The 26,542-nt window shown below is 42.1% G+C and overlaps 2 protein-coding genes across 5 annotated transcripts in view; one reads left to right on the forward strand and one right to left on the reverse strand.

Annotated features, from left to right (window-relative positions):
• The first annotated feature begins 8,132 nt into the window (after positions 1-8,132).
• On the forward strand, positions 8,133-9,639 carry SCGB3A1 (secretoglobin family 3A member 1). Its single transcript, XM_015537903.2, has 3 exons — positions 8,133-8,229; positions 8,882-9,171; positions 9,495-9,639. The coding sequence occupies exons 1-3, from the start codon at positions 8,175-8,177 to the stop codon at positions 9,516-9,518; spliced, it is 369 nt and encodes a 122-aa protein (XP_015393389.1). The 5' UTR covers positions 8,133-8,174; the 3' UTR covers positions 9,519-9,639.
• A 10,782-nt stretch (positions 9,640-20,421) lies between these two features.
• Positions 20,422-26,542, reverse strand: part of CNOT6 (CCR4-NOT transcription complex subunit 6) — a 77,142-nt gene continuing 71,021 nt past the window's right edge. For 3 of the 4 annotated variants that reach the window (XM_042981857.1, XM_007083067.2, XM_042981863.1), the window contains one exon: positions 20,422-24,451. In XM_042981857.1, the coding sequence (XP_042837791.1) occupies positions 24,239-24,451 (213 nt within the window). In that variant the 3' untranslated portion in view covers positions 20,422-24,238. The remainder of the gene's footprint in view (positions 24,452-26,542) is intronic. The other variant, XR_006215840.1, reaches the window with a different exon arrangement.

The raw sequence follows: 26,542 nt of genomic DNA on the forward strand, positions 1-26,542 counted from the left end.
GTGGTTCAGGTGGTTAAGTGTCGGATTCTTGGTTTCAGCTTAGGTCATGATCTCACAGTTTCGTGAGTTTGAGCCCCACATCGGACTCTGCGCTGACAGTGCTGAGCCTGCTTGGGATTCTCTCTCTTCCTCTCTCTCTACCCCTCCCCTGCTCACACTGTCTCTGTCTCTCTCAAAATAAATAAATAAACTTTAAAGAAGAAAGAAAGAAAAAGGAAAGAAAGAAAGAAAGAAAGAAAGAAAGAAGAAAGAAAGAAAGAAAGAAAGGAAGAAAGGAAGAAAGAAAGAGGGAGGCAGAGAGGTTTCACACACACACACACACACACACACACACACGAGGAAGAGGCTCCATGACCACAGAGACAGAGACTGGAGTGGTGCGACTATAAACCAAGGAATCTGGGCAGCCACCAGAAGCTGGGAGAGGCCCAGAGAGCCTCTGGAGGGAGCCTGGCCCTGACAGCGCCCTCACTTTGGCTCAGTCCAGCCTCCAGACTGGGAGCAAATAAATGTGTGTTGTTTCAGCCACTAAGTATGTGGTGAATTGTTGCAGCAGGATCAGGAGCCAAATGCAAAGGCACCCCCCACGATGCAGGCCACCTAGGCTCTGGACACACCCTCAGCTGCCCCCACCACTGCCTTCTGCCAAAGGTTCCCTAGGGATTGGGGGTAGTTAGGGGGGAAAGCCTATGTGAGGTGAAGGGTTAGTCTGGCTTCAATAAAGTCCTGGCCTTGACCACTATGATTTAGGGGCCTGAGACCAGTCTCTTGGCCTCAGTGGTGAAATGGGGACACAATGACACACACATTGCTGGGTAGCTATGGGGATGTATTTTTGGAGTTGGAAATCTTTGGAGTTGGAAATCTCCTTGGAAGGAGACCTACCATCACTGTTCAGGCTCATGGGAAACCAGGAACAGGTGTACTCTGACCACTATGCAGGAAGGAGGGGTGGGTACTTTAAAGATAAAGAACTCCAGGAAAGGGATGCAGGGAGACCACTGGAATGCCACTGAAAAGCCAGGCTGCCGGAAGCCCACAGATTTCATGCCCCCACCTCCTCCGGCCTCTGGTTTCTCTCTGGTCTTTCCCTGTAGTCAACTTTTTCTAGTCCTGTCAGCACAGGGGAAGGTGTCCACAGGTCAAGTCCCAAGGTCCCACACTGATCACCCCCAGCACTTCTGGGTTCTCCAGTGCAGAATTCTGGATGGGGTCCTGGCTTGCGGGGGTCTCAGCCCTGGGCCAGTGCCAATTCCTTCCAGTCACATGGGGCTGTGCTTGGTCAGCCACTTTGGAGAAATAGGTAGCTGCCTCTGTAATGAGGTGTACTTGGAGGCAGATGAGGCCAACAAAGCAAACACAACTAAGTGTCCATTCTAAGCTCTCCTAGCATAAAGAATAGGACCAGGGTGGCCCTCTCCATAATGCCACAAAAAGTGCCCCTCTCAAAAATGACTCAGGAGGGGTGTCCAGGTGGCTCAGTCGGTTAAGCGTCAGTCAGACTCTTGCTTTCCACTCAGGTGAGGATCTCATGGTTTGTGGGATTTTGCCCTGTGTCGGGCTCCCTGCTGACAGCATAGAGCCTGCTTGGGATTCTGTCTCTCCCTGTCTCTTTGCCCCTCCCCTGCTCACACTGTCTCTGTCTCTCTCAAAATAAATAAATAAACTTTAAACAAAATGACACAGGAGGGGCGCTTGCGTGGTTCAGTCGGTTAAGTGTCTGACTTTGGCTCAGGTCATGATCTCATGGTTCATGAGTTTGAGCCCCACATTGGGCTCTGTTCTGACAGCTCAGAGCCTGGAGCCTGCTTCAGATTCTGTGTCTCCCTCTCTGTCTGCCCCTCCTCCACTCATTCTCTGTCTCTCTCCCTCAAAAATAAATAAACATTTTTTTAAATCTTTTAAAAAAATGACACAGGAAAATGTCCCTCATCTGGACTGGGCCTGGTGTGTGGAGGATCATCTACCCCTCTGCACCCCAACCTGGCAGTAACCATGAATTGGACTTGATAAGAACCCTGAAACCTTGATTGTCAGGAGCAGAGCTGGACCCTGAGCTGGGCCCTGGTGCCTGCCCTTACAGCGCAGTGACCATGGACCAGGCCACATGTGCTCAAGCAACACTAGGGCACACGAGCAGCATCACTGCCAGGGGCGGTGCAGAGGGGCAGGTGACCCCCCCCAAGCACTCCACCTCAGTCCAGATAAGAATATTTTCCTTCATTATTTTTGGCAGTGACATTATGAAGACAGCCCACAGTTTCTGTGACAATGTGTTGTCTCCAGTTACTTCCACTAATGGCAGATGGTTTCTCCACCATGTACGTATAGGAGGCCCAAAGCCAAGTGCCAGTGATGTACTTAAGACCACAAGAAGGTTTTCATTTTAGTTTCTCTTTGAATAAAAAAATAATATAATAATAATTATATGTATAATGGATCCAGCCTGGATTCATCAATGTAGTCATGAAATATATACATGTATTTTTTTAATTTTTGGAAGAAGACACCCACACACCAAGGCAAAAGTCCTGGGGAACCCACAAAAGGCACACTGCAGGCCTGCTTCCTTTTATAAGTAATTGTCACGGATGTTGTCACAAGGCATTTTTGTTGACATATCTGTTTATGTCTGTAGGATTAATTTCTAGAATTAGATTTGCACAGAGGGAGATTAACAAGAAAGGGGCTTGACCCCTGAGGCCTCTCAAACCCCACAAGGGATTTCTGTCATCTATAGAACTTTGTAAACACTGGTAATTTTTCCCCTAAAGGGTGAATTGTCTTTTATCCATAAATCTTTGAAAATTTCAAAACAATTTTAGTCATTATTTGTTTGAGAAAATTTGGGGCTTGCTTTCTCTGTGCTTGACTTGACAGTGGTCAGAAAAAATGAGGTTTTGCTCCCATTAGTGAGACACCAGGAGAATGAAGCAGGTAGGAAGACATCAGAGACATTTGCAAATTTAAATCTTATGATTTCCATTAAGCACATGCATTTAATTTACTCTCTCCCAAATTTCTACTAAAAATAGACTAATAATAATTGTTTCAAGTTGTAAACCCACAAAGACAAAAAAAAAATGGTCATAAAATGACAAGCCAAGAAATTTCTGAATGATAAAAAATGGATGAACGGGATACCCACATGCAAAAGAATGCGGATGAATCCCTACCTCACACCATATACAAAATGTAACTCAGGGGCACCTGGGTGGCTTAGTCAGTTAAGCGTCTGACTTCAGCTCAACTCATGATCTCACAGTTCATGGGTTCAAGCCCCACATCGGGCTCTGTGCTGACAGCTCAGAGCCTGGAGCCTGCTTCAGATTCTGTGTCTCTCTTTCTGCCCCTCCCCTGCTCACATTCTGTTTCTCTCACTCTCAAAAATAAACATTAAAAATTTTTTTTAATGTAACTCGAAATTGAATTGACCAATAACCTAAATGTAATAGCAAAAAACACAAAACTCTTAGAAGAAAATATAAGGATAAATCTTCATGACCAAATCTTGGCTTTGGCAATGAATTTTTATATATGACAACAAAAGCACAAGCAAGAAAAGAAAAAAATAGGTAAATTTGATATCAAATTGAAAACTTCTGTGCACCAAAGAACACTATCAAGAAAGTGAAAAAAAAAAACCACAAAAAAAAAGAAAGTGAAAAAACAACTTACAGAATTAGAGAAAATGTTTGCAAACTGTTTATCTGATAAGGGTCCAGTATGCAGAATATATAAAGAACTCTTATAGCTCACAACAAAAAGACAAAGAACCCAGTTTAAAAACGGGCAAAGGACTTCAGTAGAACTTCTCCAAGGAAGATATGCAATGTCCATCAGTCATTAGGGAAATGCAAATAAAAACATAATTAAGGTACAATTTCACACACACTAGGATGGTTATAATAGCAAAACAAAGACCAGAAAACAAGCGTTGGTGAGAATGGAAAAATTGGAAACCTCACATAAAACAGTACAGCTCCTATAGAAAACAGTTTTGGAGGTTTCTCAATAGGTTAAACATAGAATAACCATAGGAATCAGGTTTCCATTCCTGGGTATCTACCAGAAGAAGTGAAAACAGGTACTCAAATAAATACTTGTATACACATGCTCACAGCAGCACTATTCACAATAACCAAAAAGTGGAAACAGCTCTCATCAGTGGATAAGTGGGTAAGCAAATTGTGGTATGTCCATACAATAGAATAATTGGCCATAAAAAGGAACGAAGCACCACACAAGCTACAACATGGATGAACCTAAAAATATTATGCTATGTCATACGTTGTTTGATTACATAGATATGAGATACCCAGAATAAGCAAATTCATAGAGACAAGCCATGGACTGAAGGTTTGGCCAGAGCCAGGGAGGGAGTAGGAATGGGAAAGGGCTACTTAGTGGGTATGGGGTTTCCTTTCGAGGGGATAAAAATGTCTTGGAACTAGATAGAGGTTACGGTGGCACAACATTGTTCACTTTGAAATGGTTAATTTTATGTTATATGAGTCTCATCTCAATAATAATTTTTTTTTAATTTTTAAATATATTTATTCATTTTTGAGAGAGAGAGCGTGAGCAGGGGAGGGGCAGAGAGAGAAAGGGAGACACAGAATCTGAAGCAGGCTCTAGGCCCTGAGCCGTCAGCATAAAGCCCAACATGGGCTCGAACCCACAGACCGTGAGATCATAACCTGAGCCAAAGTATATGCTTAACCGACTAAGCCACCCAGGTGCCCCTCAATAATAATTTAAACCTTATTAGACAAACAATAGAACAATCATTTCCAGGGTGAGGGGGTGGTAGGTAGAGGGATTGGCAGTGCCAAGGAAGGGGAACCCCACGGTCTGTGCAGACACCACCCCACAAAAGGCTCAGAACAGGGAGTCTGGGCAATGGATGGAAACGGATAATCCTATGAGCAGAGCAGCTGAAGCCCCATGTCCCCTACCCCCACATAGAGCCCCCCCCCCACAAACACACACACAGCTGGTGACTACCCAAGCCCCATCCTGGCTGGAGCCTGAAGTTGACCTTGATCCTCTGGGGAAATTGAAGGAAACAAAGGGACACACACAACCCAGGAGGAGGTGATTCCCTGGATGGAATTCCCAGCATGGGGCAGCCACTGGGACCCCCTCACCCGAATGGAGCAGGAAGACACAGATCTTGACATGGGTGTGTCTCTGTAAATGTCCCCATCCTGTAGATGACCCCAGTGAAGACATCCATGGGAAGAATCAGCAAGAGTAGTAGACAAAACTTAGCAAGTAAAAATACAAGGCACTCAGGGCGCCTGGGTGGCACAGTTAGTTAAGCGTCCGACTTTGGTTCAGGTCATGATCTCACAGTTCATGAGTTTGAATGCTGTCAGCATAGAGACTACTTTAGATGCTCTGTCCCCATCTCTCTCTGCCCCTCCCCCACTAGTGTGCGTGCTCTCTCTCTCTCAAAAATAAATAAACATTACACAAAAATAAAAGGCACTTGTGTTTGATATCAGAAAAAATATATACAAAAATGTTAAATGTGACTTCATGCAATACTTTCATTGCTACCTCTTATCTCAGATGCAATGAATATTTGTGGGGGCACTTGCCCTGGGCACCAGATGCAAAGATGGAAGCCCAGCTGGGAACACAGTGACTGTGGCTTGGCTCTGGGGAGGAAGGTCACAAAAGTTCAGATCCCTGGTTCCGTAATTCTGGGTCAACTCTTACAGTCGGTCTTCTCTTGTTGGGCCCTGGTCCTCATTTAGTGCATTTAAAAAAGTCAGATAAGGCTCAATGAAGAGCCATCTGTCCCTGGTGAGGCCAATGTTGGGATTGCAGTTCCATTAGATGGGTTTTGGCCAAGAACTCAGGGAATTCTGCCTTGCTCTGGCCATCCCTTTGGAACCCCCAAGGGAGCAATGGTGGAGAAGAATAAAACCCCGGAGTCCTTTTGGCCCCAAACCACAGAGGCCTGAAGCTGGGTCAGAGCCCAGAGCCTAGACTGCAGGGCTGAGGGGCTGCTTCCATGGCCCATACCTAAGAGAGAGAAGAGCCACGGGGCAGAGAGGACCAGCACTGGCTGAAGCACAGCCACCTGGACAAAAGAGGAAGAGCAGTGGACCCACCAAATGAGCAGGACCATCAGCTGTGAGGGGCCGTGGACCAGCTGGCAGGAGCTGTGGTCACTGGGGCTGTGGTGCTTGGCTCGGGGTCCCACCCCTGCAGGAAACCTGGTCCATCCTTTTCTTTCTTCTGTAAACCCACCCTGACAGCTAAAGGTGTAGGTGACCAGGAGTGGAGAGCATCACCACCTCCCGACCCCTGCCATCAATGACAGGGTCACTTTGCGTCCTTTGCTTCATGAGGTCAGGACTGCTGTCGGGGTGCGGTCCCAGAACCGTGAAATGGGTCGGTAATTAAGTCGGCCCTGAGGACCCACTAACTCAGAATCCTGCCCTGTTCTGGTTCTTATTTGGAATTGTGTTCAGTTGTGCTGTCCAAGCTCTGTGGATAAGGGGTGCCCTGTGACCACAAGCCACGGAGTCTGGGTGAAGCCAGCCATGCACAACATGCAGGGCTTGACCAACAAGAGGGCAGCCCCATCTGCATTCCCCACAACCAGATGCCACTTGGAAGTCATGGCTGAAGTTCACAAGGAACAGAGCCTGACCTTGCCCTTCTCCCTCTCTCCAATTGCCCCCACCCACCCCCAAGACCCCAGTGGGTCTGGGGTCCTTTCGCTGCCTGCATCTGACAAGTTAGGTGGCCCTGTGACTGCTAAGGCTTCCCTCCAGTCCCAAGCAGGGATGAACCGCATCTCCTGTTTCTTTCTTTCTTTGATTTTTTTAATGTTTATTTATTTTTGAGAGAGAGACAGAGTGTGAGTCGGGGAGGGGCACAGAGAGAGAAAGACACAGAATCCGAAGCAGGCTCCAGGCTCTGAGCTGTCAGCCAAGAACCGACGCGGGGCTTGAACCACAACATGTGAGATCATGACCTGAGCCGAAGTCGGACACTTAACCGACTGAGCCACCCAGGAGCCCCTACCCTTCTGGATCCTACCCCTACCCCTACCCTACCCCTACCTTGCTGGATCCAACTCTCTTGTTGGGTCTTGTCCTTGCCTCAAGAGCAGCAACCCTTTGGAAAAATCCCCTGAAGGTGAATTTTTACAAGTTGGAAATGTATATTCTATTGCAATTAGTTCCACACTGAGAATGATAATGCAAAGCGCCCCCAGACAATCAAGACAAAGTGTAAGAATTGTGTGAAGACCACACGAATGTTCACGCACTGGTCACAGCTACTTAATAAATCCTGTGCTGTCTGCAGGCAGAGGGTGCAGAGTGCCTGCCGTGGGAGCTCAGGAGTGGCTGGAGACCCGCCAGGCTGCAAAGGTCAAAACCCTCTTGTAACCAAAGTGGGGGGTGGGGGGGCGGTATTCTATGACACTCCGTGAAAACTCAGATCTCCCCACCAATGAGCCTGTGTCATGGGGCTAAATATGTTCTGCTAATCCTCCATTATCATATTCTGTAGTGACAGATGTGTAACGACTTTTAAAGAAACTCTTACTATGGAGACTGATGGCAGAGTTGGAAAACTGTCCCGGGTCCTTGTGTTCTCACTGGTAGCTGGTTGTGGCCTCACCAGGAAGGTGGCCAGGAATGATGTTTGACCTGGGTGGGCTTGGAGTTTCCTCTCTGCCTCTCCAGGACCAGAAGAGCTAGGAGGACCCCGACTGCATGCTATTTCCATGGTCTGGCAGCAGGAGGAAGGACTTGCCCCTTCCTCAACAGGGCCCACAGCAGTGCTGGAGGACCAGGTGGGGTCAGAACAGAGAGCTCTCTGCAAAGGCAACATCCTGGGTGGGCCTTGTGTGCACAAAGCATAGCCTACATTCCTGCTCTCAATGAAGAGCCCAGCCCTCTGGTCCAGGGGCCCTGCCAACAGGAAGTCCTTGGGCCCTAGGTGTGTAGCAGGGCATGGGTCTCCCAGGGCCCACCAGGCTGAGGAGGAAGTTGGCTGGGGCTCTACTAGCTGAGCAAACAACACATTTCTCAGGAGGATGAGGTGGGTGAGGCCCCAGCCTGGGAGAGGGGTGAGGACAGGGTATATGAATCACAGCGAGGCCTGTCTCTCTTCCCAGGAGCAGCCACTGAGCTCAGTCCACCATGGAGCTCACGGCCACCTTCCTGGTGCTCTGTGTGGCTCTGTTCAGTCATCCTGGTGAGTGCCTGCAGGACTTAGTTCCCAGCTCTTCTCTATGGGGCCTTGGCAGAGGCTCTGGTCGGGTCCCCTGTTGCCCTGCCTTGGGCACCAGGCCACTCCTCTGCTTACCACCTCCTGGGCTCTTTGTCCCTCTGGGCAGGATGTCCTGCTCCTTCCTGGGACTTCAAGGTCCTCTGGGATCTGCCCTGCCCCAGCCCTCAGACTTCCTTTCCTATTCCCATCATTCCTGTTTTCTTCTCTTCACCCAACACCAGGCTGTCCAAGCCTTGGCCAATGCCAGTGCTGGCCCTGGTCGAGGACTACCCATCTGCTCTCTGCTTCTTCCTTCAAGGCACAGCCCAGGTGTCCCCTCATCTGGGAAGCCTGTCTTGGATCCTACTCAGAGCTTTCTTCACCTCCCTCCACCCTCGAGCCATCTTGTATGTCCCTCTGTCCAGCTGTTTGCTTGCTGGGCCACAGCGACCTGCTTACATGACTGCCTCTCCCAACCAGCAGAGGACTCCTCAGGGCTGGGCCTCCCCCAACTCAGACAGGGTAGCTGTCAGTGGGTGGTTAGGGGAGCATGCACAACCTGGAGGAGAGAGGCCCTTAGCAGGTCTCCATAGAGGCCCAGTCCAGACAGAGGGCTCTTCTCTACTTGTGTTTGCAGCTGCCACTTTCTTCATGGACACAATGGTCAAGCCTGTGGCCTCAGCTCTGACCGACCTCAACCCTGCTGTGGAGGCTGGGGCAGAGGCCCTGGCTGGGGCAGAAGACATGACTGAGACAGCAGCTCTGGCTGGGGCAGGGGCCATGGCCAACCCCCTTCTCAAAGGCTTCAGCCCCCTGAAGTTCATCCTGACCATCCTGGGGATCCCAGTGGAACATCTCATTGAGGGTTCCAGGAAGTGTGTGGCTGAGCTGGGCCCTGAGGCCGTGGGAGCTGTGAAGTCTCTGCTGGTAATGTGGGCACCCTGTGCACCCTCCCTGTGAAGGCAGTCCTCCCCAGCCATCCTCCCAGAGTGGAACGATCTGCTCCTCAAAATGCCACAAAGGCATCCCAGTCCCATGTCAGGGAATCCTCGTTGCTGGCCCCCAGAAACAGGATGTCCTTGGTTGGGAACCAAGTTGACCACATACGAATGGCAAGGGGGCTGCTGAGGGCACTTGGGGGTAAGGTATAACCCTGTTGGGGACTCTGTCCAGAGTCAATCTGTGCCCTCAAGTGCCCAGTGGCAGTAGGATGGAGGAGAGCACACTCAAACTTGGCTTCTCCTTTCCAGGGGTCCCTGATGTACCTTGGCTGAGCGGAGGCTGGAGTATCTCTGCCTGGGGACAACGATGCTGCCATCTGTAGGCTGGGGACCTGCTGCCCAGCCCTGAACATCCAGCCTTCCTTCCCCTACTCTCTCAATAAACATGGATAAGAGCAGCTTTGAGGCTGATTTCTTCTTGCCTTGATACCAATGCCTGTTCCTCCCCCTGCTGTAAGTGATGGTGCTAAAGGGGCCTGCAGGTGGGATGGTCCCTACGCCTCAGGAGGTACACCATGCCCCAGATTATGTGAGGGTGCGTGCCTGTGTGTGAAAGACACTACTGACATTTGGCAGGTGACTCAGAGCCACCAATTAAAGGTGATGGGGATTGGACAAGTATTAGAGTTAGTTAAAATGGATTTTTCCCCCACCTGTTACACTCCACAATTGTTAATGAAGCATGGGAATTATCTAATCCTTGGAAATCAGTGAGAACCCTCCAAAGCTAGCCATTTGTTGCTAATATTTGGAAGTTTTGTTATCTTCCCTCTGACAGCTTTCTTTCCTGGAATGGAGCAGGACTAAGGGAAGACTATGTCATGTTTGGTTTTTCTCTAGGTTTCTGGTAATTTATTACTGAAATAATTTAGTGACTTTGGGTCCTTCCATTCTACCAGAAGACCCACCATTCCTGGACTGATCCCCAGTGTTGTGGGAAGGTGCCCAGAGCCTGAATATTGATGTCTGTCTTGAGGGAAACTTCCCAGAAAACTCCTTTTTGATTGATAAATTATAACTCCAGGAAAAATATAACTCTGCTTCATGCTTTCTGGGAAGGGTTCTCCCTGGTTTGACTATCAACTCACCGTGGACAATCGAATCCACTTGTACGTACTTTATATGAAAACATGGATCTGGCTTTTTTTCTGTTCCTATTTTGACAAGGACATTCAGGGCTTTAAATGGGGGGGCGCGGGGAGTGGCTGTATTTTGACAAGTTTACACATCAACCTAGAAGAGGGGAGGCAGCCACTGGGATCCAGATTAAATTTAAATCTCTAATCAACACCATTGCCCCCAAGATTCTCAAGGATTCTGAGTCTTTGTGTAAGGCTCTGGTCTGGACAAAAATGAACCGATAATTAGATGAATCATTGTGAATCTCTGGTGAAGAAAGCAGTGGGGACATGACCTGACCTGAAATGACCACAAGCCAATTTCTGGGGACATTACATATGTTCCTCAATTAATGCACTAGATTAAATTATTCAAGGGGATTACTGGAAAAACACCATTCTACTACAGGAGCTTTTTGGAGCTGACAGGGGGCTTGGGGGTTCAGGAAAGGACCCCGTCCTGAGATGACCCTGCTACCTTCCATCTCTGGAGCCTTCCCAGGCAAACACTGGAGGGGAAATCACAAAACTCCCTGGAAGAGGGAGTTCATGAATTACACTTGAAACCCCAAGCCTAACAGCAATAGCTAGCTTCCTCCACCCTGCAGATTCCTGGGAAGATACCAACCATAATCCCAGGGAAAGAAGGAATATGGCAGAAGGCTAGATTTCCTTAAATATCCTACTTTGTGGGGCACCTGGGTGGCTCAGTCGGTTAAGTGTCTGACTTTGGCTCAAGTCATGATCTCAATGTTCATGAGTTTGAGCCCCGCATCAGGCTTGGTGCTGACAGCTCAGAGCCTAGAGCCTGCTTTGGATTCTGTGTCTCCCTCTCTCTCTGCCTTTCCCCCGCTGGCATTCTGTGTGTCTCTCTCTCTCTCAAAAATAAATTAACACTAAAAAATTAAAAAAAAATCTTTTGCCCATTTGACTTGGTAACTATATAAATATTTTACATGATTCTAAAAGACCAAATAAAAAATTTTTAAGCACTCTAAAAATTGAAATTATAAAAAAAGAGGAACAAACCTAACTTTATTTCTCATGGTGGTATAAGCCCCAAAGAGTACTCCAGGGCACCTGGGTGTCTCAGTCTGTAGAGCATATGACTCTTGATCTCAGGTTCATGAGTTTGAGCCTCACGTTGGGCATATAGATTAGTAAAAAAATAAATAAACTATTCCAAGTAACATGAAAATACAGTAATTTAACTTTACATTCAGGGTGGGGGGGGGGAGTAACACCCCAAGAATGAGAACAGTAAAAACAATCAAGTTTTTCTTGGTGGTGGTGTTGCTATATTGAGGCTATATCTGCATATTCTGTGATATGATGAATGATTAATTACCTGAGTGTTATTGAAGAAACTTGAGATTTCTGGCAAAGTGGAAAGAAGGTGCTGATATAAGATTATTAAGGTTCAGTAAAAACTTTAGGGCTCAACATTTGAACAGAAAGTAACAATTATAATTACCTGGTGTGTTTTATCTTCAGAGGAAAAAAAATCTCTTATCTCTGTCCCCTGAAAATTTCTAGAAACTCACAAATCCAGTAGCAATGAGAATCCTCACACCTGGATTGTGGCCTCTAGACACCATTTCTCACTGAAGGAGCCAGGAGTCTTTGGAGAAATGGCTTGTTCCAGAACCTAGAACATCTTTTCATACCAGAATAGAAGTAAGCTACTGAAGACGACCAGGATGGTGCCAAAAAGACACAGGGAACAGTCTGAATAAATCTCTCACTGGCCAAAAATGGGGTAATCTGAACGTCAGTAATGGTAATAAGTGCAATGGATGGCATTAATCAAATATGTTTAAACTGTGTGTTTTTGAAACAGAGAGAAAAAAAGTAGCCTGTTTGGTAACATTTTGAGGACACAAGAAAATCAGTTCATCATTCTGAAAACCGAAAAATATTTCAAAATACAAAGTTAAGAAAAATTTAAAAGACAACTGAGAAATGCAAGACACATTAACCAATGAAGGGTAAGCATCCTGTGTACATAAAGAACTGTGAATTAACCAGAAAAGGACAAAGTCCTCAATAGGCATAAAATCATAAGAGGAACCTGAAATAGCAAAAATATGTCTGTTATTAATAAAGGAAAGATAAACAGAAACACAATGACATACCATTATACCCACCAGAGTGCCAAAAACGAAGTTGGAGAAAAACAAGCATTGGTAAAGTTGTGGAACAATGGGAGAAATCTCATAAACTTCTGATTGGAGAGTAAGCAGAAACACTTTGGACAGGAATGAGCATATCTAGTAAAAATCACATGTGTGCCCCCAACACCTAGCAATTCCAACCTTCTAGAGAAGCTAGCACACAGTGGCACCTACCAGAATGTTCAGACCAGAATGTTTTTAAGGGTTGGGGGAAGGAGAAAGAAAACTAGAAACAACGCAAAGATACTTGCAGAGAAGGGTAGAATTTGGAATATTCATACAATGGCAATATCACACTGCAGCTATTACAACTACATGCATTAACATGAGTGAATCTCAAATAATTCAAATCCCATAAAACTCACCCTTTTGAAGTATAAAATTCAAAGGCTTTTTAGACTATTCACAGTATTGTGAAACCATCACCGCTATCTAATTTCAGAATATTTTTATCACTCCAAAAAGAAACTCAGTCTTCCTGGAGAATGTCTATTCAAATCCTTTACTCATTTAAAAAAAAAAAAAAACTTTTTTAATGTTTTTATTTTATTTATGAGAGAGACAGAGAGCACGTGTGATTGGGGGAGGTGCAGAGAGAGAGGGAGACACAGAATCCAAAGCAGGCTCCAGGCTCCGAGCTGTCATTACAGAGCCCGACATGGGGCTTGAACCCACAAACTGTGAGATCATGACCTGAGCTGAAGCCAGACGCTTAACCGACTGAGCCACCCAGGCACCCCTCCTTTACCCAATTTTAAATTGGGTTGTTTTTCCATCGTTGAGTTGTAAGAGTTCTTTATATATTCTGGAGACCAGACTCATCAGATACATGGTTTATAAATATTTTCTCCCATTCTGTGGGCTGTTGTTCCACATTCTTTTCCTTTGATGCACAGAAGTTTTTCATTCTGATGAAGTCTAATTATCTGTTTTCCTCTCTTTGGTTGCTTGCACTTTAAGATGTCTTACCTAAGAAACTATTGCTCAACCCAAGGTCATGAAGATTTATACCATGTTTTTTCCTAAGGGATTTTATAGTTTTAGCTCTTACATTTAGATTTTTTTTTATTCCTTTTACTTTTTGTACATGGTGTGAGAATGAGGTCCAGCTTCATTCTTCTGCTTATGGACACTAATCCTTTCCCTACTTAGGTGTCTTGGCACTTTTGTCACAGATCAATTGACCATAGATGTAAGAGTTTATTTCTGGCCTCTCAATTCAATTCCATTGATCTATATGCTATCCTTAGGCCAATACCACACTTCTTGATTATTGTAGCTTTGTAATACATTTGAACTCAGGAAGTTTGAGTCTTCCAACTTTGTTCTTTTTCAATATTGTTTGGCTATTTGGAGTTCCTTGGATTTCCATGAATTTTAAGATCAGCTTGACAATTTCTGCAACAAACAAAAAGCCAGCTGTAATTTTGATAGGGACTACACTGAATCTGTAGATCAGTTTGGGGAGCATCACCATTTCAATAGTAGTAAGTGTTTCAGTCCATGAACATGAAAAGTCTTAACACTTAATTAGGTCTTCTTTCAATGTTTTATAATTTCCAATGTACCAGTCTTCCACTTCTTTCACTAAATTTCTTCTCAAGCATTTGTTTATTATTATTGTAATGCAATTGCTTTCTTAATTTTATTTTTGGTTTGTTCATTGCTAGTGAATTGAAATACAATGATTTTTGTATATTGATCTTGTTTCCATTAACCTTGCTGAATTCATTTATTAGTTCTAATAGGTTTTTGGTATGTGGATTACCTGGAGTTTTCTATATACAAGAACATATCATCTACAGATATAGTTTTACTTCTTCCTCTCAGATTTTATTATTCTTTTTTTTGCCTAATTTCCCTGGCTAGAGCATCTGGCATAATGTTGAATAGAAGTGGCAAGAGTAAACATCTTGTCTTTTTTCTGATCTTAGGGGGAGAGCCTTCACTCTCTCACCATTAAGTAGGTTGTCCATTTTGAGTTCTTTGCAAAAGCACTTTATCCAGCTGAGGAAGTTCTCTTCCATTCCTCTTTGATATTCTGTTATTGTTTTTAAATTAAAGGTTATAGAATTTTTCTGTGCCTAATGAAATGATCCTGTCGTATTGCCCTTTATACTACTTGATGAAGTATATTACATTAAGTGTGGATATTAAGCCAACCTTACATTTTTTAGATGAATCCCATTTGGTCATCAATTTTGCTGATCTTTCCAATCAACTTTTGTGTTTGTTGATCTATTTTCTATTCTCTATTTCATTATTTTCTGTTCCAGTCCTTATTATGACCTTTCTTCTGATTTTTTCCTTTGGCCCATTGGTATTTACGAGTGTACTTTAAACTTCCACATATTTCCAACTTTCCCAACTTTCTTTCTAGTTTCACTTCATTATGATCAGGGGACATACTTTGTACAATTTCAATTAAGCTTATTGACTTGTTTTATGGCATCACCTATGGTCTACTGGAGAATGTTCCATGTGTGGACTTGAGGAGAATGTGCATTCTGATACAGTTAGGTAGAGTGTTCTATACATGTCTGTTAGGTCTACTTGTTTTATGTGTTGTTCATGTATGCTATTTCCTTGTTGATCTTCTGCCTAGTTGTTCTTGAAAAGCAACCCTAAACTTACCAAGATACCAACAAATTGTTCCAAATTTTTCTTGTAGTTTTAGTGGCCAACTTACAAAATGTGATTACGATTAAAATTTGTTAGAAAATGTACAAAAATCAGCATTCTTGGCTTGTATCATGATACAACATAAATTTTTTTGTATCCATCTGTGAAGGTCACAAATACTTTCCTTGGAGTTTCAATTTTTGTTCACTCATATGCAGCTTGATACTGGTGAGAAAATGTGTATCATACTGATATGGTTTGCTTTTGATTACTGAATATTTGGCAAGCATTCCTTTCGTTGCAAGATAACCTTAAATTGGTATTAAAAGAACTGTAAGCCATTGTTAAAATTTCTTCATAATTCAACCAATGAGCTACTATTAGTAAAAGAAGACAATATCATTAAATTGTCTTCTATCTCTCTGAATAGTCTTAACTGGTGATGGTTCTTTGATTTGAAATTATATACACTTATCAGCTATGACACTTTTCAGTCTGTTTCGGAAATTTCAATAAGCATAAGGTGAAACACAATAAAGGAAATCAAGGCTTATAAAAAAAATTCCGATAAACCCAGATTTTTAACCTAACATAGCTAGAGTACCATCTGTAGTGACAGAAACAATTTTTCTTCGTATCTAGAAGAAAATTTTTGGCAGATGTAAAAGATGCAAAAATATCTAGGCTGTAAGTTTGATTTTAGGCCGAGAATTCCCATTTCTTGGTAAATTTGGAAGTCCGCTAAGAAATAGCATACACTAAGTATTAACTGGTTAGTGCCTTTTATATCACAAAACTCCTCTAAAGCTAGTAAGTACTTTCAACTTTTCAAATATTGAACCAATTGATCTTTAATAGTATTAGGAAGATCTTGTATTCTATAGGTAACTGTTGGCATAACTGAATGTATTTCATGTTTGTAAAATATTGTCTTCATTTTATAACAAAATTTCCAAACAAATATATTTTTATACCATATCTCCATTAAAAAATTCTTTTCCTGTGGAAGAATACAAGCCCTTTTATAGCTGGCCAAATCTACAAGCGCATATCCTATTATAGTTAGAAAAAAACGAAAAACACCTTTCTGTGGGACTTTCATTTCAGGTGATTAATTTCATCTATTATTCTTTTTTGACTGTTAACAGAACACTGAATTCAGTAAGTATTTGAAGAAAATGTATCTTAATGTTCACTTTATTACCTAACAGAGGTTTTTCCTTTTCCTCTGGTGCAGTAAATTCCAATTGTCATTCATTATGAAATTCAGTGACACACTCACTTTCTAGTCTTTATTGGGACTCGCTCACTTCTATTTATATCACTACTGACTTTAAATTTAGTAATTTGACCATAGTTTTTTAAACCAGAAAAATAATTTATATTAAAATGAACAAAGGGATCTCAATTACTAATGATTTACACAGGCACAGTAACTCCTGTTGCCAGCATAAAGAACTCAAACACATCTTAGTGTTACTTTGGTTAGTAAAATAGGGCAGAAACAGTTCTTTGACATCAACTGGTGAAGTGTTTATGTCTAACACAATACAGTGGTTTCATATCTTACACAATGTGTCAGATACAGGGAAATTTGGTCCTATCACAATAGGGTTTCATTTAACAGAAAAACATTTTAGTTCCAGTCACACGAGCCATGTTTCAAGTACTCAAAAGTCACGTGTGGCCAGAAGCTACCAGACTGAACACAGGTCTAATCCTCGGTGTGAGGGGATACTTACTTGGGTTTGGAATTTTTGGATTCCTTCCATTTGTTATGTGTTGCTGTATTAAAGTATCTTAAAAAAATTTTTTTTAATGTTTATTTTTGAGAGAGAGAGAGAGAGAGAGAGAGAGAGAATGAGCAGGAGAGGGCAGAGAGAGAAATAGACACAGAATCTGAAGCAGGATCCAGGCTCTGAGCTGTCAGCAGTCAGCCCAACCAACGCAGGACCCGTGAACCCATGAACCCATGAGCCGTGAGATCATGGCCCGAACTGAAGTAGGACGCTCAATGGACTGAGCCACCCAGGTGGTCCTTAAAGTATCTTTTAATGCCTACTAATTACTTAATTGTTCAGTAGAGAGACACACTGGATCTATTTTGCAGACTAAAATCTGCATGAAAAATAATGTGAAATGTAGTAAAGCGTAGCTTGAGAAACAAAATTGTTTGCCTAAATGTTTCGGTGAGGTCAGTAAAGGAAAAAAAACAGGTTGCTTTTGAGGCAAACACGTCTCTTACATGGAGTCAGGGTTTGTCTAATGAAAGTAAGGAGTGACTGAACAAAACTTGCTTTTCACCCACAAATGAGGAGGGATAAATCACGGTTCTTCCTAATTCTATTTCCTGAACATTTCAAATTCTCCTTTCTTTCTTCTCTTCTCTTACTGCCCCGCAAGCCATCCTCAGCTTACACACTACAGCAGAAGCCAGTTAACTAGTTTTACTGTTTAATTTTTTAAATGTTTTTATTTATTTTTGAAGGAGAGAGACAGAGGATGAGCAGGGGAGGAGCAGAGAGGGAGGGAGACATAGAATTTGAAGCAGGCTCCAGGCTGGCGGCGCTCGAACTCACGAACTGTGAGATCATGACCTGAGCCGAAGTCGGACGCTTAACCGACTGAGCCACCCAGGTGCCCCTAGTTTTACTGTTTTAATCCACCCTCCATAGCACTACTACAGCAGCCTTTCTAAAACATAAGCCTGGTAATGCTGCTCCTATTTAAAACCCTTCTAGAGTCACCTGGATGGCTCAGTCCGTTAAGTGTCCAACTTCGGCTCGGGTCATGATCCCAAGGTTTTTGAGTTTGAGCCCTGTGCCTGCTTCAGGTTCTGTGTCTCTCTGCCCCTCCTCTGCTCACTCTCTCTCAAAAATAAACATTAACAAAGGTGTTAAAAATCCTTCTGTGGCTCTTTATCACCACCTACAGAGTTAAGTTCACCACCTATGGCTCAAGGTTCCAAAGGCATCTACTGTGTCCCAGCCACTCACTAGTGCACTTCCCACTGAAAGACCCACATGTTCTAAATCCATTCTATTCATAACTATGCACCTTTCACAAAGGGTTTTATTGTAGCTATTATTCACCTGGGAAGTAAGTTCTTAGTCCTTCAAAACTAGCTCTAAGGTCCCCTCAAGAAAACTTTATAGGCTCATGTACACAGAGATTTGCTCCCTCCATGCCTGGTGTACCTGTAGCACATGTTACGTTGGATTATAATGACCAAAGAGCAACTTGAAGTCAGAGACCAGGGATGATAAATCTGTATTTCCAATCTTAGCATAATGTCTGACAAGAAGAAATTTCAAATGAGTATTGATGAGTATGGTGACCAAGAAAAGTACATTAAGAACAACTCTGATTCACCAAAATGGACATAGGGCTCCCACTATCAGGCCTGTTCAAAGTTACCACTAACAAGCATCGTATCAATGAGGAGAGAAGGTTCTGCTAACTCACAAAGCTCACAGTGTTGAGCATATACCCCTCACACCTATGTCACTGCCCTGAGAACCAGCCACCTGCATCAGCAGGAGTATTAAAAGGAAAGCTTTGGTCATGCCATCATTCCTTTTCAGTCTTTAACAGACCAGGTTTTCAAGAATTACGTAAAATTGCAAAATAGATACTACAAGTGGGTTTGCCATGCAGGGCAGACACGGAACTCACAGGGCTGAAGTACTGGTGGATATGACATTACGACACGGCTGTGCTGATGGGCTCCTTGGGGCCTGCAGCTTACTCAAAGTGAGTGCTAGGATGGCCTGAGAACTTTTGAGCCTGCTCGCCTCTGCAGAGTCACACTAGTGTAGTGAGCAAAATTTCTTATGACAGGCCCAAAATAATTGAACAGCTTTTGAATATTAGAGTGATCTGAGGGTTGCAGTTCAAGAAAATTTTTAAAAACTGACATCTCCTTACTTACTTGATTAAAAATGTTAATGTTGCTAAAGAAACCACAGAAAACTGGTTCACAATCCACCTTGTAATCCACTAGTTTTCCCAGTTCCTACAGACTGGTCAGTTAGAGTCATTTGGAGAGCAATCCACTTTAAACATTTTATGTTTTTTATTTGGAAGAAATTAACTTAGAGAAATGTTTCTCAACCTCTCGTAAAATTCTAGTAAAAACTATTTTCTGTATGATTCTTCTAACACATAATGTTTACTAAAGTTGTCTTTACAGTACTTGTGAAAGCTTATTTTTTTATGTTTATTTATATTTTGAGAGATATGGGGGTGGCAGAGAGAAAGGGAGAGAGAATTCCCCAAGTAGGTTCCGCACTGTCAGTCTACAGCCCCCACGTGCAGCTGGAACTCACCGAAACCTAGAGAGGGACACTTAACCAACTGAGCCACCCAGGTGCCCGTGAAAGCTTATTCTAAAATCAATTAAAATGTGAATACCTAAATAACACCCCAAATTGGGAATTCTCCGTATATACATGTTACCTAGAACCCACAAAGCTTTATTCTAAATATGTTTCACTTCATGTTCCCTTAGGTACTTGGTTCCTCTAAAGAACATAAACTAGAATTTATAAAGAAACACGGGCATAATACTTCATTTACTTTTTTACACACTTACTTCTTGACAGTTACGAGGAACAAGACTTTTCTGTTATAGAGACAAAATTACATATTAAGGATTAAGTAGAAAATGCCTACTTTAAAAACTGGACAGTCTTGGCAAATGCTCATTGTCATCTGATTTTAAAGGACTTTTTCTAGCATACATAAAAACTCACATGTGTTATCGAAGTAGTTCCCAAAAAGCAAATGGGCTTTTTCTGAAAAGCTGGGAAATCCCATCTTTAAAGCATATACATACAATAAAATAACACACATGAAAAGCAAAATATCTAATGAATTAGTATAACCCCACCAACACAATGTTTGTTACCGTGTTTAAAAGCATTTATTTAAAATACGTCAAACTCCTTCCAAAAAAGACGGAAGACACATGAGCCTAATTCTTATATTGAACGAGGTATATTGGTAACAACAACAACAACAAAATTCCTAAATGCAAATGGACCATCAGTTGCCCAAATATCAAACTGAACTTTGGCAAAGATAGGAGTGTTATACAGAAAACACAGTCAGTACATGGTCTCCCATATCACGGCCCATTCACTCACCCTTTCAGAGGATGACTTACAACCCTGTCCCAGACGACTCAGAATTTTAATCATATGGTCTGCTAACACTTATTCTTCTCAAACCTCAGTACTACTACAAATTACACTTTTAAGATATTTGAAACAGATATTGAATTTATTGGTTGGCTATGAGTAGGAAAATACATCAGTAAAGAAAAGAGACCCTGTATATAAATATAATACTAGCTAGTTACAATTTGACCAAGAAGGTTCCACTGAAAAGAACAGTAAAAGCCCTTGTTACCACCAGTCCATAGGTACATATTCAGTTTCCCATGACCCTTATCAAAGAGCTGCCTAGGCAAATGCGACATTCTTCAAGCTTAGTGCAGATAATGTGCTGGGTTCTGTTACATGAACGGTAAACACAAATTAGCCCAGTGCATATTACACAAGATAATGTACTGTGAATAAAGACTAGATCTTCTATTTTAGACGCTACTTCAACATACCGGTTATTAAACTTTAACCAAAAAGAAGAGCCAAGTGAACATCTTAAAATACTGTTTCTGAGTAGGGGAGAGACACTTGCTAAAGGTGTTGTTTGAATTATCTGCAGCATTTGTATGGAATACTCTGATAGGTTCATTAAAAGAACAAACTACTGTAATTGCTTTGCCTAGGTTGGCTTTTGTCTTACAGATGACATGACCCCAAGACATTAGAAGTCACTATGGAAACGAATTCCATGAATTGAAATAGTAAAAACTGGAATACTACAACTGGAATTTGTCACTGAAAGCTTGAATCTTAGAAAAGCTTTGAAATTTTAATTTCAACATTTAGAAGTGCATTCCACCCAATTTAATAATGTCCTTAGGTTTCAAAGTGCTAACTCAAAATAAGTTTTCCTGGCAGTCACCAAATCAAGAATGAAAACACATTCCTTGGAGATGTTCCTTGCCTGTCTTCTAGAACTATTGAAGTTTCAATCAACAATTTCTACAACTTTAGTTTAAATTATGCCATAAGTTAATTTTGATGAACATTATTTAAATTCTCAAAGCATAAATAATTACCAGTAATACGGTAAAATGTACTTCAAGAGATTTACAACAAGGAATTGAGTGCCTCCAAATTTCTGATCAGTAAAAACAGAAAACATACCCCAAAATTCTCTGTAAAACATTCATAAAATGGATTTATCCAGCAAGAACACTGAAATTACATTATGGCAACACCACGTTAAATATATGTGTTACAGAATTTTGAAAAAAGTCTATACTGTGAAAACATACTAATTTTTATTGCATTTTAAGGAGTATGGATTATTGGAAATTACTCAGGACACAGAAAAGATTTAAAACACAAAACCTTGCTTAACAAAAGTTATCAGTCTATTTTGGTGTGACTGTTCAGTCCCTGCGGACCCAAAATATTTCTTTCTCTTTTGAAGGTGACACTTGTAAATCTACACCCTTGGTTCAATTTATCACTAGATGGAGAAGCTGTTCAAACTGGCCCACAGAATGCAGTGTGCCCAGAAGAGGCAAGAACAAATAGTTGAGACACAACAGGCCCTCATATCTTACTATGCTGCCCCCAAATTCGAATATATTGTAGACAATAACAAATACAGATGAAAACATTTTGTGTAAAGCTCAAACCTTTAGCATCTAACAAGTGCACTCTAGTTCCAGCATCTACAAAAAGAATACATCCTCTGTTAACAAATACAAATGAGTAAGTGCTTCTCCCCTCCCCTGTCCATAAAGCTCTCTGGACCTGTTCTCATGTAATGCAGATCATAGGAAAAGCAGTTCCCTTGCCTCATCAGTCCAACCAGCTCCAGCTCGCCCTCGCTGGAAATTGTCATGATGCACGTTACCAACACAGTGTTTAGGAAAAATGAGTAAACACACCTTTTATTCACACTTTACAAAAAAATAAAACAAAACAAAACAAAAACCCCATAAAAAGTTATGCATTGGTTCTACATCAGTAATACCAGCTTTCCAATGTACTGATTATAAACTGGATGTGTTTGGTGTCAGCACAACTTAAAACAAAAAGCAAAAAATAAAAAGTCATCACAACAAAATCTTTAAAACCCTCAAAGGAAAAACCAGGTCCCAGACAAAGATTCAAGATCAACACCTTTTGGAAAATTCTTTAAAAAAGAAAAAAAATCATTTATTTAAACAGCATGTAATTTTATTTTCTCTTAAAAACAGAATAAGCACATTTAAGTGCTGAATATTTTTCATAAAATTTTAAGTCATTATCCAAAATGACTCATTCTCTGTATAAAAATTAAGAACATCTCAACGTTTTTTCTTAATGCTCACATGGTGTCCTTTTGCTCCCCTGCCTGCAGTTGAAACAAAAGCAGTTAGACCACGTTCCCTCTGAATTCATTTGACTTTTGAGAGAATGAATGAATGAGAACAGAATACATACAAGTTACCTTTGCAAAGTTAAAAGCTGGCTTTAATCTCTAATCTACTACTGGCACTATGGGCAAAATACAGGGTACAACAGAACCTTTATCTTGGTTGACCTACTAAAATGACTCAGTCACTTTATAAATGATCTGAAGAATTGTCGTAGGGACCTGTTTTGAAAATACATCTCATTTATACTGTTTCATAAATGGAAAATTATTTTCTTTTTTTTTTTAAAAAAAGGAATGATTAAAAAAAAACACATGGAAAACAAAAAGAATTCACATGATAGTAGTATTCTGGGTGACGAACAGCACTGTGCAATGACAGACACCAAGAAGCAGTGCTTGGGTCTGGTGAGCAAAGACCCAGGGACCCACCCTATGAACATGTTCCAAAATGGGATATTCAATGCTTCACAATGGAAAAAAAGCCACAGCTCATACAAAAGCATTTTCATAAAATTCCCACAAATGTTAAAACAGTATTTAAAAAATATAAAAGAGGATGCACAGATTTTCTCTGCATGCACAGGCAGTGCTTGGTGAGAACAAATTTAGGCAGGCACAGTGGAGATAGGACAGGAAGTGTCTCAAAAAGGAGTTAAGAAGCTGTATCCAAGCAGCTGGAATTTTTTAACTTAAAAAAGTTAAAGATTAAAAAATATCAGAATGTACATATATCAACCATTACATTCAGTCCATAAATGCCTACAGATCATTCACTGCTCAGCTTATCTGTCCTGGTAGATAGTTTTTGTAAAAACCCAGGAATTCATGAATAAGTTGCCTCTGGTCTGAGAAAATGTCCAAAGCTTTAAGCAGATTTAGATTTAAAGAGCAATGTTCTCAGTTTAAAAATAAAGTAGTACAAAAGGGCTAACAAAACCCTAACAGTGCAAATCATCAGCAGAGAAAGTCTGTTGCAACTTCTTTTACAAGCTGGCCTTTATAACACATGAAACAGTAAAAAAACTTAGCCTTAGTTTACAATACAATCATTTCCAAATCTGAATTTTTAGTACAAAATTTCATAAATCAGGTCTTCTGTGGATCATATACAATCATAAAGGCTAAATTCAAAGTCTCTATTTTACAAACAAGTCTGAAAAGGGAGGGAGTAGAGTATGGAAGAATGGTTTCTGGATGTTATTACTGGCCTCAAAAAAGTAGTGCTACAGATTTCTGTGCAAAGAGAATATGCTGTTTAAACATTTTCCTATTTCAAGGCATGAAAATATTACATTGGATAGAAGAAACAGGAAAATTACTTGTAACAAATTAAAGATAGGTGTAAACACACCGATCCCTGTCTAACAGTATATAAAGCATATTGGGCTCAGAATTTGTCTGTTGCTAGCACCTGGCTTTCATACGATATCCTTATCAAATAATCAAGATCGAAAATTCAAATCCTCAAGGAAAAGAAAACAACAAAACAAAACCCTGGTGGCCATACCTCACTCCCCCACATTCAGATTTTATGAGTTTACAAGTGAAATTGAGGTTGTCCTCTGAAGGTACTTGACTACCTCCTGCCAGGGAGGTGAATGCCGTTGACTTGGGGCAGGAAAGGCAGTAAGAGCTCCAGTTGTGCAAAAAGTGAGAAGTGGTCGGAGGGGATGAGTGGATGTGGGCAGCCGCTGATGTTATTCTCAACTAGCCAGTGGTGGTCCAGAGGTCCCAGGATGCCTAAAGTGTTCAGCTGAGGTTTAGAATAGAAGATGTAGTCAATTATACCCTGAAAAATAGAAGGAAAAAAAGATACAGCCTCACATAAGAGAATACTGAAACACTGAGAGCTTTCAAGACATACCCTTACAGTCATGTTTGGTAAACAAAGAAAGTGGCTGGCGTGTGAGAGGTAGGAAGACATAAACCAAATTGTCCCCCAAATGTCCAATCTAGCAGAATGAAGACAGTTTAGGTAGGAATAATAATCATGCATTCTTCCTCCTTTCTGGACTTTTTAGAATCTTTAATGAGACCTACAAGATCCTTCATGGTATGGCCTCTGCTTCTCTGCCCTAACTTGATTTGTAGTATTTTCCTATGCTCACTACCCTATCACCACACTAGCCTTCTTTTTTCCGGGCGGGGGGTGGGGGAGACATTCCTTGAAGATGCCAAGCTCTTTCTTGCCCCAGGGCCTCCACATATACTGTTCCTTCTGCCTGGAACACTTTCTTATTTCTACATGTCGGTTGGTTCATTTCTTCTCAGCCTTCGCGTGTTGAGTTCACTTTCCAAATACCTTCTTGAATCCTGCCCTCACCCACTTAATACCTGCTACCACCTCCAAGTTTATTCTCTTGCTAAGGCGTACCCCAGGTGTAACTACACACTCATCTGCTTGGTCGAGACTTGCCTCTCCCATCAGACAGTCAACTCCATGAGGGCAGGGCCATCTCTGCCTTTCACATTCTCAGCAGCACCCAGCACAGCACCTGGCATCTATTTGCCCCTCTCCTCCCTGTAACTTGAGCCTCTCCTCAACATGGTTTCAGCCAAAAATATTTAAGCACATTCAGGTGTCTTCCTATCTCTGTATCAGCAACAGGAACAAGAGAGAAAAAATCCCTATCTCTCCCACCTTTTGGTTATCAGCCTCGCCTCCTCTTTACATTTTTTAAAAATGTTTATTCATTTTTGAGAGAGAGCATGAGCGGGTGAGGGGCAGAGAGAGAGAGAGAGAGAGAGAGAGAGAGAGAGGGAGGGAGGGAGGGAGACACAGAATCCGAAGTAGGCTCCAGGCTCTGAGCTGTCAGCATAGAGCCCGACGTGGGGCTTGAACTCATGAACCGTGAGATCATGACCTGAGTCTAAATTGATGCTTAACTGACTGAGCCACGAAGGTGCCCTCCTCGCCTCCTCTTTAAAACAAAAATCTAGGGGTGCCTGGGTGGCTCAGTTGGTTAAGTGTCCGACTTTGGCTCAGGTCATGATCTCACAGTCCGTGAGTTCGAGCCCCGCGTCGGGCTCTGTGCTGACAGCTCAGAGCCTGGAGCCTATTTCAGATTCTGTGTCTCCCTCTCTCTCTGCCCCTCCCCTGTTCATGCTCTGTCTCTCTCTGTCTCAAAAATAAATAAAAGTTAAAAAAAATTTTAAAAAATCTAAAAAATTGGTTTTCACTATCAATCACCTCATTCTTCAACTCACCACATTCCAGTCTCTGTGCCTAGCTCTCCAGTGAAGCATCTTTCACCAACATCTTTCTGAAGCACAAAGCACACTCCTCTTTCCCTAGAAAGGCCTTCTTTCCTTGTCAGGTAGGCTCCTACACTGCCCTGGTTTTCTTCCTCTCTCTGATTACTCTTCTGTTGTTCACATGTTCATTTTCCCCAGAGTCTCCTCTAGCCTCTCTTCAACCCGACACACTCATTTGTTCGCAGGGTTAAATCATTATCTATAGTACTGTGGCTCCTCCAAAGTCAAATTAAAAAGATTTCAAGCTCTAAGTCTAAACAGCGCTCCCCCTCTAAAATTAAGAACCAGCTAACGCTAGTATTTTCACTCTAACACATAATCTAATCTGAATGATTATTTTTCCAGGAGGTTAGAAATGGAAAACTAAGATTTAGGAGAGCAGAAATTCAAAAGATGGTTAAAAAAGACAGATGAATGCAAGTCCTAAACAATCACCGATATTATTATTTCTTTTTAATTTTTTTTTTTTAACATTTATTTATTTTTGAGACAGAGAGAGACAGAGCATGAATGGGGGAGGGTCAGAGAGAGAGGGAGACACAGAATCTGAAACAGGCTCCAGGCTCTGAGCGGTCAGCACAGAGGCCAACGCGGGGCTTGAACTCACGGACCGCAAGATCATGAC

The sequence above is a fragment of the Panthera tigris genome, chromosome A1 (genome assembly GCF_018350195.1).
Source record: "Panthera tigris isolate Pti1 chromosome A1, P.tigris_Pti1_mat1.1, whole genome shotgun sequence".
Lineage (NCBI taxonomy): Eukaryota > Metazoa > Chordata > Mammalia > Carnivora > Felidae > Panthera > Panthera tigris.

What these genes read in the sequence shown, in the direction of transcription:
- SCGB3A1 (XM_015537903.2), top strand. Translation starts at nt 8,175, where the DNA reads ATGGAGCTCACGGCCACCTTCCTGGTGCTCTGTGTGGCTCTGTTCAGT. An exon ending in GGCTCTGTTCAGTCATCCTG is followed by an intron (nt 8,230 to 8,881) that starts GTGAGTGCCTGC and finishes TTGTGTTTGCAG; the next exon opens with CTGCCACTTTCTTCATGGAC. An exon ending in GAGCTGTGAAGTCTCTGCTG is followed by an intron (nt 9,172 to 9,494) that starts GTAATGTGGGCA and finishes TCTCCTTTCCAG; the next exon opens with GGGTCCCTGATGTACCTTGG.